This window comes from Pinus tabuliformis, chromosome 1_1, assembly GCF_031772625.1.
Source record: "Pinus tabuliformis cultivar Carrire ecotype Pingquan chromosome 1_1, CPIR1, whole genome shotgun sequence".
Classification (NCBI taxonomy): Eukaryota; Viridiplantae; Streptophyta; class Pinopsida; order Pinales; family Pinaceae; genus Pinus; species Pinus tabuliformis.
The window spans coordinates 182,782,786-182,796,082 of NC_142297.1; the positions used below are offsets into that span (position 1 = coordinate 182,782,786).

The following is a 13,297-nucleotide window of genomic DNA, read 5'->3' on the forward strand; positions in this document are numbered from 1 at the left end:
ATATTCCGATATTTTTATTTTCATTATGTGATCATTCATGAGTAAATGTGATGTAAATTAAATCTTAATGTTTAAGTGTAATAAATTATAATGTATCATTTATGCTTTATGATTGCACACACACACACACACACACACACACACACACACACACATATATATATATATATTTAAATACTTTATCTATATATATATATATATATATATATATATATATATATATATTCGCGTTTCCCCGTTTCCAAAATTTGGGGAGGTCGCGTTTCGTATCGCTTCCCGTTTCAGAAAATCGTACCCGTTTCCCCGTTTCGTGCAACTTAGCATCACACTAGTCTCTGGACCAGAAACTTGGTTCTAGCATCACCCCATACTACTTTGGGTGAGACTGCAGCTTGCACTATGCGGGTTGTTGCCGAAAGGGCCAGTAATGTAGAGTTTTGTTGGTTGGCGCAGCTAACTTCGAACCTGGGTCAGGACCCCCTAAGCCAACATGCACAAACTTTACTTGTATGTTGTGTGTGATGGATTGTTAGTTTTTTTTCTTCCCACCATCTGGATGACTTGAAGTCTAAATGAACATTATCTTTATGCCTATGATCCTTGTTAGTTTTACCACCAGTTCTTGGAAGTTTTCATTGACATCAGTTCTATGACTCCATGCCCAATGGTCTATTTTCCCTCTTTCCAACCAAGTCTATCATTCTTTCACATTTAATCTGGCCACTGAGCATATTAAATATCTATTGATGTTGTGACCTGGAGTAACAGAGTCAAAAAGAGATCCCACTCTAAATTGAAGTGCCAGCTTGCACTCCCACGTTGTATTCAAATTGGTTGTGTTCTTTGGTCCCATTGACCTACTTTTGTGTTCATTAGTCAACCGCCAAACATTAATATAGTTATCTTATCTTATCTAGTGTTTTTCCCATGTATGAGTCAACTCTTACTTGTTGGCCTTGCCAAGTAATTATGAGTCGTGTGTGGTAACATTGGTTTGTGACCTTGTGTTGGTGTAGAATTCTAGTTTCTGCAAAGGTGTGTTGCAATTTCTATGCCCTCCCTGTTGATTTGTTGGTCTTATCTTCTTTCCATAATACAAGTTTTCATCTCGACTTGAATTTTCAGGGTTTCATCTTCTCCCACTGCATTATCTTGTTTAGAGCCTTAGAACCTTAAGGTTGCAGTCTACTGTCCATCCCACAACTCTAGATTCCCAGCTTATGCCTCTCCCCAGCCCTGATATGCTTACAACCCCATGACTCTACAACTTTACATTGTGGACTTTGCTCACATGGCAACTTGATATTTCAATGTTTATTAGCAGCGCAACTAGACATTGTGTCACTCAATGTAGCCATGGTCCACAACGTTTGCTCAGAAGATTTTCTTCTTCCATGGGCCTTCACCTCAAAATCAGATTGGAATATCTTAGATCAATTTTTGCTAGAGCCACAAATCTCTACAGCCGACGTTTATGTAACTATCCCTTTCTCTAAGCAGTGTCTGGCACCAAGCCCCTCTTTTTACTTATGTTTTTTAAAGATAGACAAGGATCATCATGTACTAAATGAATGCTTTACACGAGCCTACTAAATCCTATTCCTCATCTGTTTGATGAGACATAATGAATTTCAGTAAAATACACACATCATGTTTTTAGTTCCTAAAAAATAGATTCAAAATGCACTAAGGTATCATGATTCATTTCTAACTTACCCTTTCTTTCTACCTTCAACTTAATTCATTCTTAGTTATTGGATTTACCAAACACTTAACTTTGTTTCAAGGAAAGACCACAGATACTTTTTGTTATGTACATCCTGGATGTATTGTTTTTTAAGCAGTTTGATTGTTTGTAAGGATTTGCATCTGTTATGTTAAAATGAGCAAGCACTTTTATCATAAAGGAAATGATGTCCAAAACATTGACATCAGCTTGCCTTGTGCAGCTGGAGAGGAGTGCAACCCTTTTCAGACCCAAACTCATTATTGCAGGTGCTAGTGCTTACGCACGCCATTACGACTATGCTAGGATGCGCAAGGTAGGAAATTTTAATAGTTGGAATAGACTAGCATTACATGGATCTTTATCATTTAAGCTTTTTCTCAGTAATATATTTCTATTTAGACAATTTTAAATGTATTTTTATGGATAGATTTGTGACAAGCAAAAAGCTGTGCTGCTGGCGGATATGGCTCATATAAGTGGACTGGTAGCAGGAGGTGTTGTTCCATCTCCTTTTGATTTTGCAGATGTAGTGACGACAACTACACACAAGTCACTGCGTGGTCCACGTGGTGCAATGATCTTTTACAGGAAGGGTCTCAAGGAAATTAACAAGCAAGGTCAAGAAGTATGTAATTTCAAATAATGGGGATAATCAGTTTCTTAGGCTTCTTCGCATTTAAATTTATCGATATTTCTTTTAGAGCCCCTGTTATATAGTAGCAAATGATTTGAGCCAAGGGTACCTTCAGTAAACAAGTTTAATCTCCTAAAAGGGAATGTGAGTCTCAATGTCAGTTTTCTACTGTCTGCTGGCTGACTGAGAGAATATTTTATGTAAAGGTTTATAGAAGTGAATGTTCGAGCTTGTTTTGTCTTCAACAGAGAAGAGCAAATACTTTTTGTAGTTGATGATGCATTTTATTGCCTTTTGGGTTTTGGCTTCAGAAAGACATAGATTTAGTCATAACACACAGTTATACTCTTGTTGGATCGAAGGTTATATATGATTACGAGGACAAGATTAATGCAGCTGTATTCCCAGGTCTTCAAGGTGGTCCACATAATCATACTATAACAGGGTTAGCTGTTGCACTCAAACAGGTTTGTCATAATTTTTCCCACAATCTATGATATATTCATATTTCTTTTGTCAAAAAACTATACAAGATAACGTGGTTTATCAAGATTTTGAATGCCGGATTGGCATGGGAGAATCGATGTATCTAGAACATGTTCAGTTTAAGGAGCATTGTTATTTATGCTTTAAGGTTCCTGTAGGTACTGCACTGCCTTACATGTTTGTAATAGGTCATATTGTAAATGATCTGAATTAGTTATTTGAATTATCAAACATGTTTTATACTCTCTACAGATTTCTGCCTCCATATTTTGGAAATGATTTGTATTGCAACTGGTAAATGGACGAATATTAATGGGATTTCTGATCCCCAAAACATGGAATATGTTCCTAACCAGTTTTCTACAGTGGAAGAGAAAATAAATGGCTGTGAGAATTTTTGTCAACATCAACACTGGAATATGAGCAAACATAGCCTTCTATTTTGATTTTGAAAATGTAAGAGTATATCTTGATCAATCATTGGTTTGTGTCCTTTGCATGCAGGCTGCTACTCCTGAATTTAAATCATATCAAGAGCAAGTTCTCAGCAACTGTGCTCATTTTGCGGAGGTATTGATTCTTTTGATTTTATAGTATTTTTTATTGTTGAAAATGCATTATACATTACATTAAAATGAATTTGTGGGTACATCAAGAGCAATATATGGAAGTGCCATGCAGTGATTACACTTGTTAGACATTGTAATGTTTATTTAATACAAGGGAACATGGTGAACCATAGTCAATTATGGATAAATATGGTCAAACAATGCCAACCATAGTCCAAAATTGTTGACTATAGTAAAACATGGTTGACGATATGTAAACCCGGTCAACTAAAGACAACCATAGTAAAAAAAAGGTCAAGGTCAACCATAGTCAAACATTGTGAACCATAGTCAACCAATGTCAAACATGATGAACCATAATCAACCATGGATAATAGGCTCAAAGTTCATATTACTCTCTGTGGCTCAGCTTGCCTATAAGGCTCGCACATTGGCTCGTAACCTTGCATAGTGACGTGTACAGTGCCTCGATCTGTTCATAATATGGCTCACTCTATTCACAGGGATATCTCATCCTCATAGGCACTGTTTCTATAGGCATCGATATAGACACCATTTCTACAAGCATCGGTATGAGCATCATTATATCAATTATGGCACATCGCATATAGTCTTGGCTTCGCATACAGTAATAGCACAACGCATCCAGTCTCAGCATTAGTTATAGCACATCACATATACAGTCATTGCATGTGTTATAGTTTTGGCCATCACATATACAGTCTCAGCATCACATACGGTCTTGGTATCTCAGTACATTGCATCGCATGGCATGTCACTGTGGTATGTATAACATCATGCATGGCATCTATTCCTCCCAGTTAAGATATTTAGGAATGGTGCCAGAAAGTTATATTTATGATCCTCTACGAGTTTGTATGGTCCCTTTATGATCACCTATATCTCAGTCCAATTATATATGTATGGATGGAATCACAGTATCACAGTTGTTGTATGATTGATCTTTGTTCTCTGTAGTTGGTCTTGGCTTCAGTAGTAAAGTTAACATCATCCCAATTGCATATTTCTGCATTACATGCACTCAGTTCCTCTGCATAAATATAGTGGCACTACAGTAGTGTATAGGGCATCACAGTTATATGGCATCACAAATATATGGAAGGCTCCATAGTTATATGTATGCCATTCCTCTCAGTCATGTAAGGCATCACAGTTTCTCATTGATGTATCTCAGAGCAGTGAGGGTATTTTCATGTTGCAATCCCTATAACAATATGGCAAAGATAATGTAAGAACAATGTTGATGAATCTTGTTCACAAATGAAGTTGTGAACAACAGATATATAGACCCTGGGCAACCTATTGATATTTGTACTTTGTATCTTAGTTGAACAATTGATGAAATCTAATAAAAGAAGAAGAATTGAATTCTGGGTTTCCCCCTTTGTGGGGTTTCGCCCTGGTCTCCAACCAAATCTTGGTGTCTCTATTTGTGCAAGCTTCTCTTCTATTGTTTCTTTATGTTTTGCGACATCACTAATGTTATTGTTCTTTCTAACTAATTGCATATGATGAAATATTGTTATAATGTTGTGGGGTGAATTCTCTATGGAAATGGTGTAATGCAATTATCAAAGCAAAGAACAATGAAGCCCTAAGAAAAATTAACATGGTATCAAATTTGGGTTGAAGAGAAGCCATGGAGATCACCCCAAGTAGACACCCTTGATGGAATTAGTTGAATAAGAACAGATGGCAGATGACCTAAAAGAAGGCTAGGGTTTGAATGAAACCCTAGGGAAATATTGATCTTTTAGACTAGGTTAGGTCTTTGAGAGATGGCATGTATTCTTTTCAGTAAGAATCCATTAAGCTAGGGTTCAACAGAAACCCTTGAAGTAAAGCCTAACATGAGATGGAATCGGGGAGCAACCCTTGAAATATTTATATACATTTATTTTAAAATTCAAAGAAACCCTAGTTGAGGGTATAATCTGGATAAGTACTTTGATGAGTAGGTCTTGGCTACTGGTGAGATAAGAAGTTCAGGTTGGATTCTTTCTAGAGAGTGAAGTCAACATAAGTCCTTGAAGGGAGGAGTGAAAGGGAGCAGATGGCCTCCTGCATTCTTCATAAAAGATAAGTACTTTCAAGATGACATTGCTTTTGTTTAAGATTCTTCATTCTTAAATTATTGTCCATTCTTCCTGTTACCGCTCAACTAGCAGGGGTCCTAAAAGGGGATCCTTGAAGGGCTACCACTAGGTCAAGGACAACAAAGGAGCAATAACCCACTGTCACCCTGGTTAAGGCTCCCTACTCTTTATGACCTTTCACCGAAGGGAGGAGACTCATTATAATAAGGATGACGAAATTGAATGAATCAATGATAGGATGAGAGGTGATCCTAAAATCCTATTCACAAGAGAGGCTCAAATATATGGCTTGCTATCCTTGAAAGCAAGATGAAAGGCTCTCTAGGAAGGGCTTAGGGGAATTCTAAGAGCTAGGTTTTGAGTATATGATTTGTCAAGAAGATTTTGAGCTCCTAAAATCCTTGTGGAAACTTGGCTTCCAAGTGGTCTTTGTGAAATTGGCTTCAATAAGTTGTGAGACCACATGGGACCAAGGGGACCCGGGTTAGGTCAAGGGGGGAGGGTTTAGCAATCAATGATATACTTGACCTAATGAAGGGGAAGAAGGGGATCAAGGAAGGAATTTTCAATGAAAGATAATGCAATGATCCCAGTGAGGTTTCTAGCCTAAGGAAACCATGGGCAAGAATCGGTCTTCAAGCTAGGGGTTGCGATATCCCAAGATTCCACCGTCAGAGTCTCGTGAAATTTGGAGGGCTTCTTGAGGACACACTAGCGTAGTTGTGGACCAACAAATCAAAGTGTTTGAATGGCTAGGCCTAGAAAAGAGGGGAAGGTGAAAGAAATAAGCTTTGAGGTGATCACCTATGAAGGACTAGTGCCTAATCCTTTTGGGGAGATTGGAGTCAAGTAGAATTATGACTATGGACTTTGGATTTTCTGTGTCAAGGAAGCCTTGAAGACAACTTTGCTTATCATTAGGGCAACAACAAAAGCAACTTCAAGAGCTTTATATTTGTTTTGCAAAATAGATGGTTTATCAAGATGAATTTCAATGATGAAGCATCTCTAGGAATATTCGCTCATAATACATGGTCCATACATGAAGCATCACCATCTAGAAACAAAATTTCCACAACTTCCCATAAATGGATGCTGTAAATTAGCCCTAGTGTAGCGAAATCCCAACAACAATGTATGTGACAAAATAGAAAGAAAGAATAGCATTAAATTTCACTTACATGTATTAAGAGTATATCCAACCATCAAAACTTTGCCAATCAAGAAGCTCCAAGACAAGAGAAAATGATCCAAACATCAAAATTCATTCCATGCTCCAAAAATTCGTCCTCCAAGAAGGATAGCGAAGTTCTCTAAAGAGATACAAGTCCAATCCAAGTGATGATGCTAAAATGAATTCACATCACTTGTATTTATACACTTCTAATGAATTCAATTTAGCTAATTAGGCCTACATTAGGCCCTAGAATAAAATATTGTGAAAATAACTAACTTTTGGTGACAAGCCCACCAACTAGCTCATGAACAAAAGAATAAGCCTCTCATGAGGTCGAATGATCAATAATACATGTCGTTGGGCCTTCTATGAAGCCTGATGAAGTTCACAAGTGCCATAATGATGAATAGGATTCCCTAAAGTAGTGGACAAGGGGTTGGCCCCTCGTTCTCCAAATAATAAACCTATGAACCTCCCAATGGGTGTGGGGGCACACAAGTAACCTCATGGGTCTCCAAATAGATTGCAAATGTTTGTAGATCATTTATAAGGGCTCAAATGTTGGTGTGAGTGATGTCATATCAACATACAAGTCCAGGGTCATCTTCCAAGTGCATGGTACAACTATGGGGCTAGATGGGCATGGTGAACCAGGTGCATCTTCCTCGTCCAATAGGTGAATCTATGGGGATCCATGGAATGTTGTCTATTGTTGTGGAGGCCCGTGGCTCTCTACGCACACCCTACATGTGCCAATGTAGCCCTTTAGAGGGTTAGGACCCAGTGTAGGGAGACCAAACTCAAAATGGAGACCATCTGCAATCCTGCATAAGATCCAATAAGTGTGCTAGCCTTCCAGTACAACTAGTTATTTGAATGAATCGAGTTAAAGAGCTTACAAACCATGGACACTGGGCAGGCACTTCATAATGGCATGCCCTTCCATAGTGGGCTTTGGCATGTGCTAATGTCTCCAAGCTCCGAAGGGGGTTAACTAAGTATCTTATTAGGTGGTTTCTACCTTTAGAGGGGATAGTATGTCCAAGGTACATCCTTCAAATGGTAGTGGCATGTGATAAACAAATGAATGGAATAGGGAATGAGAGGGGAAATCATGATGAAATTTCTAAGTATTACCCGTTAGAAATTTTATCTGTATTCTCTGGTTCATTTCTCCTACTTGTTTAATTCTAACAAGTTATTTAACCACATAAATACTAAAATAAACACAATACAGTCTCAACCATCTACAGATCAACAGCTGAAAGAAATAGACAAACACATAAGGGACACTGTTATTGTTGGACAATCGCCCCCAAAAAACCCAACTTGGGAAAACCAGTGTAGTAGTCCCAAGGGTTTTATTATTAAGCAACTTTTCTTGAATACGCTGGGTGCCAAACTGGCTCACCCGACAGAGATAAAAAATCTGGCAGTAATACCTCTCTTCAGAAGCAGAGTTTCGGAAAGTTTGCTCCATGAAACCCTCCTCAGCACACTCTGAAGCATTGCGTCAGCTTGAAACCCTCTACGTCAGCCCTCTGAGGCTCTGCGCAACCTCTCTGGCCCTCTGCGTCACTTCTGCAGCCTCTGCATGGGTCACGCAGGCCCATCTGGCCTCTGCGCAGTCACTGCTGGCCTCTGCGTGGCTCCCTCTGACTTTGCGTCTGCCTCTCTGCCTCTGCACGGGTCTTCCGGCACTATCTCTGCTTCTCTGCCTCGTACTCACTGCCCCTCGCTGCAACTCTGATCACTGGTTCGATTTCTCTTAGCAAACTATGCTCTAGAAAATCGAATTGACTAGTCACTCTGGTGTCTCCCACTGACCCTCAAGCCTCCTCTTATACTTTTTCTATTGAGTCTTCAATGGCCGAGATTACATCTCTAATCAATGGCTAAGATTAGATTTGGTTTGATGCATGTCCTTTAGAACCTTCTAACCCAGTTTTATATTAATACCCAGTAATATTTTTAATATCTCCATTAAAAATATTAATTATTTTTATATCTCCTTAACTGGGTAGAATTTCCCTAAACCATTTATGGGTCTTGGAGATCTCATGTGCTTTAGCCTTTCTACCAATTTTCATGGCTAGAGCACATCTGATGCTACCCCAAATCAACACTCCCTCTTAGTGAGGAATGTACTCTAGTAATGCTCCACCACTGAACATCACCCTGATCATCCGACATTGGTACCTGTGCTGATGCTTGGCCTTCCTACCCAACATCCTCTGCACTGCTGCATCCTATACTACTGACCATGGCTCTACCACTGCCACTGCTACATCTGTACGACTACTCCTCTGCATCCGTGCTACTGTTGGTCCTTCCTCCTAATTTTGCATCTGCACTGCAGCCCTCTCGAGTCTCTCCTCATGCTGCATCGTGCTTCCCATAGCACTACCTCTGCTACTGCTACACTACAACTCAGTTACTGAGACGATGTTAACTGATCTATCCAACTACTGACATCCTTGTCAGGGTATAAACACTCCTGATGTTGAAGCTCCCTCTGTCGCTATCTCGTGCTCCCTCTGCTATCTCTACACTGAAGCAACACATCTTTGTGTCTCTCGCACCGCTGCAAACCCCTATGTGCCTTACTGCACTGCTGCAACGTCCTCTGTGCCTCTCGCACTACTGCAACCCCCACTGCGCTGTTACAGATCCCTGTACTCTAGCACTCTCTGTCGCTTCATCCGCATCTATTTCTACCGACATCCGCCATCTTGCTACTATCTCTTCGGGGTTCCCGTAGCTAGATCTGATCCAAGAGTTTGGGTACCTCAAGGATCCTGCCCCTCATTGCCTATAGTCTTCTTGACTACAACTCGATGTCTCCCCACCTCTTCTCTACAGGTACGTGAGTGCTCATGGCACAATCATCATCATCCTCTACCTCCTTCTCTGCCTTCGTTGGCGCTGCCTTGGAGTCAGACGCCTCTCCCTTATTCTTCTTCCTTGGACACTGGGTTGCATAATGGCCCAACTCCCCACAGTTGAAGCACTTAATCTTGGAGAGGTCCTTTTTCTTTCTCATCCCTTGTTGCCTCGGAGATGCCAGAGCTACATCCTCTTCCTCCTCTTTCATGATTGAGGCTCCTTTGTTGTTGCTTCCGCCTTGGTCAGTCGTCCGATCTCTTCTTGGCGAAGAGTTGCCCACAGTTTTTCCCATCCTGGAAGAATCGCTCTACCCAAAATCCTTTAGATGAATGTCTCCCACTCCTCGAAGACTGCATTTAGGGCGGTCCTCACCATTAATTCTTGATTTGGCATGTTCCCTATGGAAGTCAGTTGGTCTCGGATCTCTTGCAACCTCCCGAGGAAGTGATTTATCTGCTCCCCCTTCTGCATTTGGTACGACCGCAGCTGATTCTCCAGTAGCATCTTCCTCAGCACGAAAGTGCCTTGATACAACTTCGTCAAGGTGTCCCACATTTCCTCTGTCATTTCCTTCTCAGCAATACGCTGGACCACATGATCCTTGACCCCATCAAGGATTATGCATTTTGCCTTGGCCATCGCATCCTCATACCTTTCATTTTCAGCTGGGTCGATTGGGATAGCCACGGTTCTCAAGGCGAGGACCTTGATGCGATGTCTATTTAGAACAAACAGGATCTTGGCCTTCCAGATGACAAAGTTGGACGCCCCATCCAACCTATCCTGATCCCTTAGTCCGTTCATGGCCATCTCTCTGCTCTCTTTTTTGACTCCTCCTAGTCTCTACTTCCCTCCTGGAAGTTCTCTCTTCGACTCCCTCTGAGTCTCTACTTCCCTCTTGGAAGTTCTTTGCCAACAATCGAATCGCACCTCTCCGATCTCTTATGATCTTGCAACATTGATCTGGATTTCTTTGCTAGAAATCTGCCAATTAGCGACTCCCTTCTACCTTGGTTTTGTTCCGTTAAGTATTGTTCTTTCTCGGTAGCAACGACACCCCACCAGCTTCACTCTCTCTGATTTGCCCACAACTTCCTATGCCCTAACAACTGAAGAATTGAACCTCTAGGGTCTGCGCAATCCTGGCAAGGCTAATTTTCTCCCCTGGCCAACTGCATCAACCCTCCTGGTCTCTTCGTAGCTCTTCGTGAACCTCTTTTGCCTTCCTCAGCCTCTGCACTGGCCTCTTTGGCTCGAACTGATGACGCAGGTTCTCTGCGTCAACCCTTCTCTGCTCTTTCTGCCTAGGAACAACTTCTGTCACTCATGACAGTTGTTTCTGCTACAAATTCTTTGATTCAGCTAGTGCCTTCAGCTCTCCTGTGATCTGCAACGCTCTGATACCATGTTGAAATTTCTAAGTATTACTCGTTAGAAATTTTATTTATGTTCCCTAGTTTATTTCGCCTACTTGTTTAATTACTAACAAGTTATTTAACCATATAAATATTGAAATAAACACAATACAGTCTCAACCATCTATAGATCAACAATTGAAATAAATAGAAAAACACACAAGGGACACCGTTATTGTTGGACAATCGTCCCTGGAAAAACCCAACTTGGGAAAACCGGTGCAACAGTTCTGAGGGTTTTATTATTAAGCAACTTTTCTTGACTACACTAGGTGCCAAACTGGCTCACCCGAAAGAGATAAAAAATCTGGCAGTAATACCTCTCTTCGGAAGTAGATTTTCGGAAAGTTTGCTCCACGAAACTCTCCTCAGCACACTTTGAAGCACTGCATCAGCCTTCTAAGGCTCTGCGCAGCCTCTTTGGCCCTCTGCGTCACTTCTGCAGCCTCTACGTGGGTCACGCAGGCCCTTGTGGCCTCTGCGCAGTCACTGCTGGAATCTGCGTGACTCCCTCTAGCTCTGTGTTTGCCTCTCTGCCTCTGCGTTGGTCTTTCGGCACTATCTTTGCCTCGTACTCACTGCCCCTCACTACAACTCTGATCATTGGTTTGATTTCTCTTAGCAAACCCCATTCTAGAAAATCAAACTGATTGATCACTCTGGTGTATCTCCAACTGATCCTCAAACCTCCTCTTATACTTTTTCTGTTGATTCTTCAATGGTCGAGATTACATCTCTAATCAATGGCTAATATTAGATTTGGCTTGATCTAGGCCTTTTAGAACCTTCTAACCCAGTTTTATATTAATACCCATTAATATTTTTATTTTCCTAAGTTTAGATTTAGGAACTCCATTAAAAATATTGATTATTTTCATATCTCCTTAATTGGGTAGAATTTCTCCAAACCATTGCTGGGTCTTGGAGATCTCACGTGCTTTAGCCTTTCCACCAATTTTCATGGCTAGAGCACATCTGATGCTACCCCAAATCAACAAATCATGGACCACATATCGGGATACAAGGGTAGCTAATAAAGGAAAGCCCACACTTGGGTAGATAATGTATAGGAAGGAGCAATCGTGGTGCACGAGATACCCCGGTCTTGATTTTTCCACCTTTCTTTATATGCCTTTTGTCTTTTATGACTTTTCTTTGATTAACTATTCGGGGCTCGATGGATAAGAGCATGATGTGTAAGGTACAATAGTGGATACCCCTTTTAAGGTAGGGCGGTTCATTGCCCACTAGAGGTTGGGACAATCATGGGTTCCAGAATGATAAAGGAGGCTCATCTAGGGCCTATAGGAACCAAGGTGATGGCCATGGGTATGGGGTAGAGCTCATGCATTTGGATTTTTTCCCATGTGCTAAATGTGTTTGTCCTGACCATCTTTTTCATTTTGTGGTATATTTTACTGTTGAATGTGGCCAATTATGCTTTTACTTTTCTTTTCAGCTACATCAACCTTCGAGGCATCGTTGTTGATTTGGGGTAGTATCAGATGTGCTCTAGCGATGAAAATTGGTGGAGAGACTAAAACACATGAGATCTCCAAGACCCATAAATGGTTTGGGGAAATTCCACCCAGTTAGAGAGATATTAAAATAATTAATATTTTTAATGGGGTTCCTAAGTCTAAATTTAGGAAAATTAAAATATTAATGAGTATTAATATAAAACTAGGTGAGAATGTTCTAAATGACATGGATCAAGCCAAATCTAATCTTAGTCATTGATTAGAGACTTAATCTCGGTAGTTGAAGACTGAACAGGAAAAATATAACAGGAGGCTTGAGGGTCAGTTGGAGATACGCCAAGATTGATCAGTCAGTTCGATTTTCTGGAACGGGGTTGCAGAGAAAGTTCGAACAAGTGATCTGAGTTGTAGTGAGGGGCAATGAGTACATAGTAGAGAGGCAGAGATAGTGCCTGAGGATCACCGCAGTGGCAGAGGGGCTACGCAGATGCAACCATAAGTACACAAAGGCAACAGGAACCACGCAGAGGCAGCTAGTGACTGCGCATACGCTGAGGGGTCTGCGTGGGTGACGTAGAAGGCCAGAAAGTTGACGCAGAGAGGCAGAAGGCTGATGCAGAGGGTTCAGGAGTGACATTAAGGCTAGCAGTGCTGACGCAATGTTGATTTGGGGTAGCATTGGATGTGCTTTAGCCACAAAATTTGGTGGAGAGGTTGGGGCACATGCGTTCTCCAATACCTAGAAAGGGTTTGGGCAGATTTTAAACAGATCAGGAGATATTAAAATAATTAATATTTTTAAT

At 40.8% G+C, this 13,297-nt stretch overlaps 1 protein-coding gene across 1 annotated transcript in view; it reads left to right on the top strand.

Annotated features, from left to right (window-relative positions):
• The window catches only part of LOC149212144 (serine hydroxymethyltransferase 1, mitochondrial-like), a 207,913-nt gene that overhangs the window by 182,428 nt on the left and 12,188 nt on the right, over nucleotides 1-13,297 (top strand). Inside the window, exons 8-11 of the mRNA XM_089391734.1 lie at nucleotides 1,950-2,042; nucleotides 2,157-2,354; nucleotides 2,726-2,830; nucleotides 3,354-3,419. Coding sequence (XP_089247860.1) covers nucleotides 1,950-2,042; nucleotides 2,157-2,354; nucleotides 2,726-2,830; nucleotides 3,354-3,419 — 462 coding nt within the window. The remainder of the gene's footprint in view (nucleotides 1-1,949; nucleotides 2,043-2,156; nucleotides 2,355-2,725; nucleotides 2,831-3,353; nucleotides 3,420-13,297) is intronic.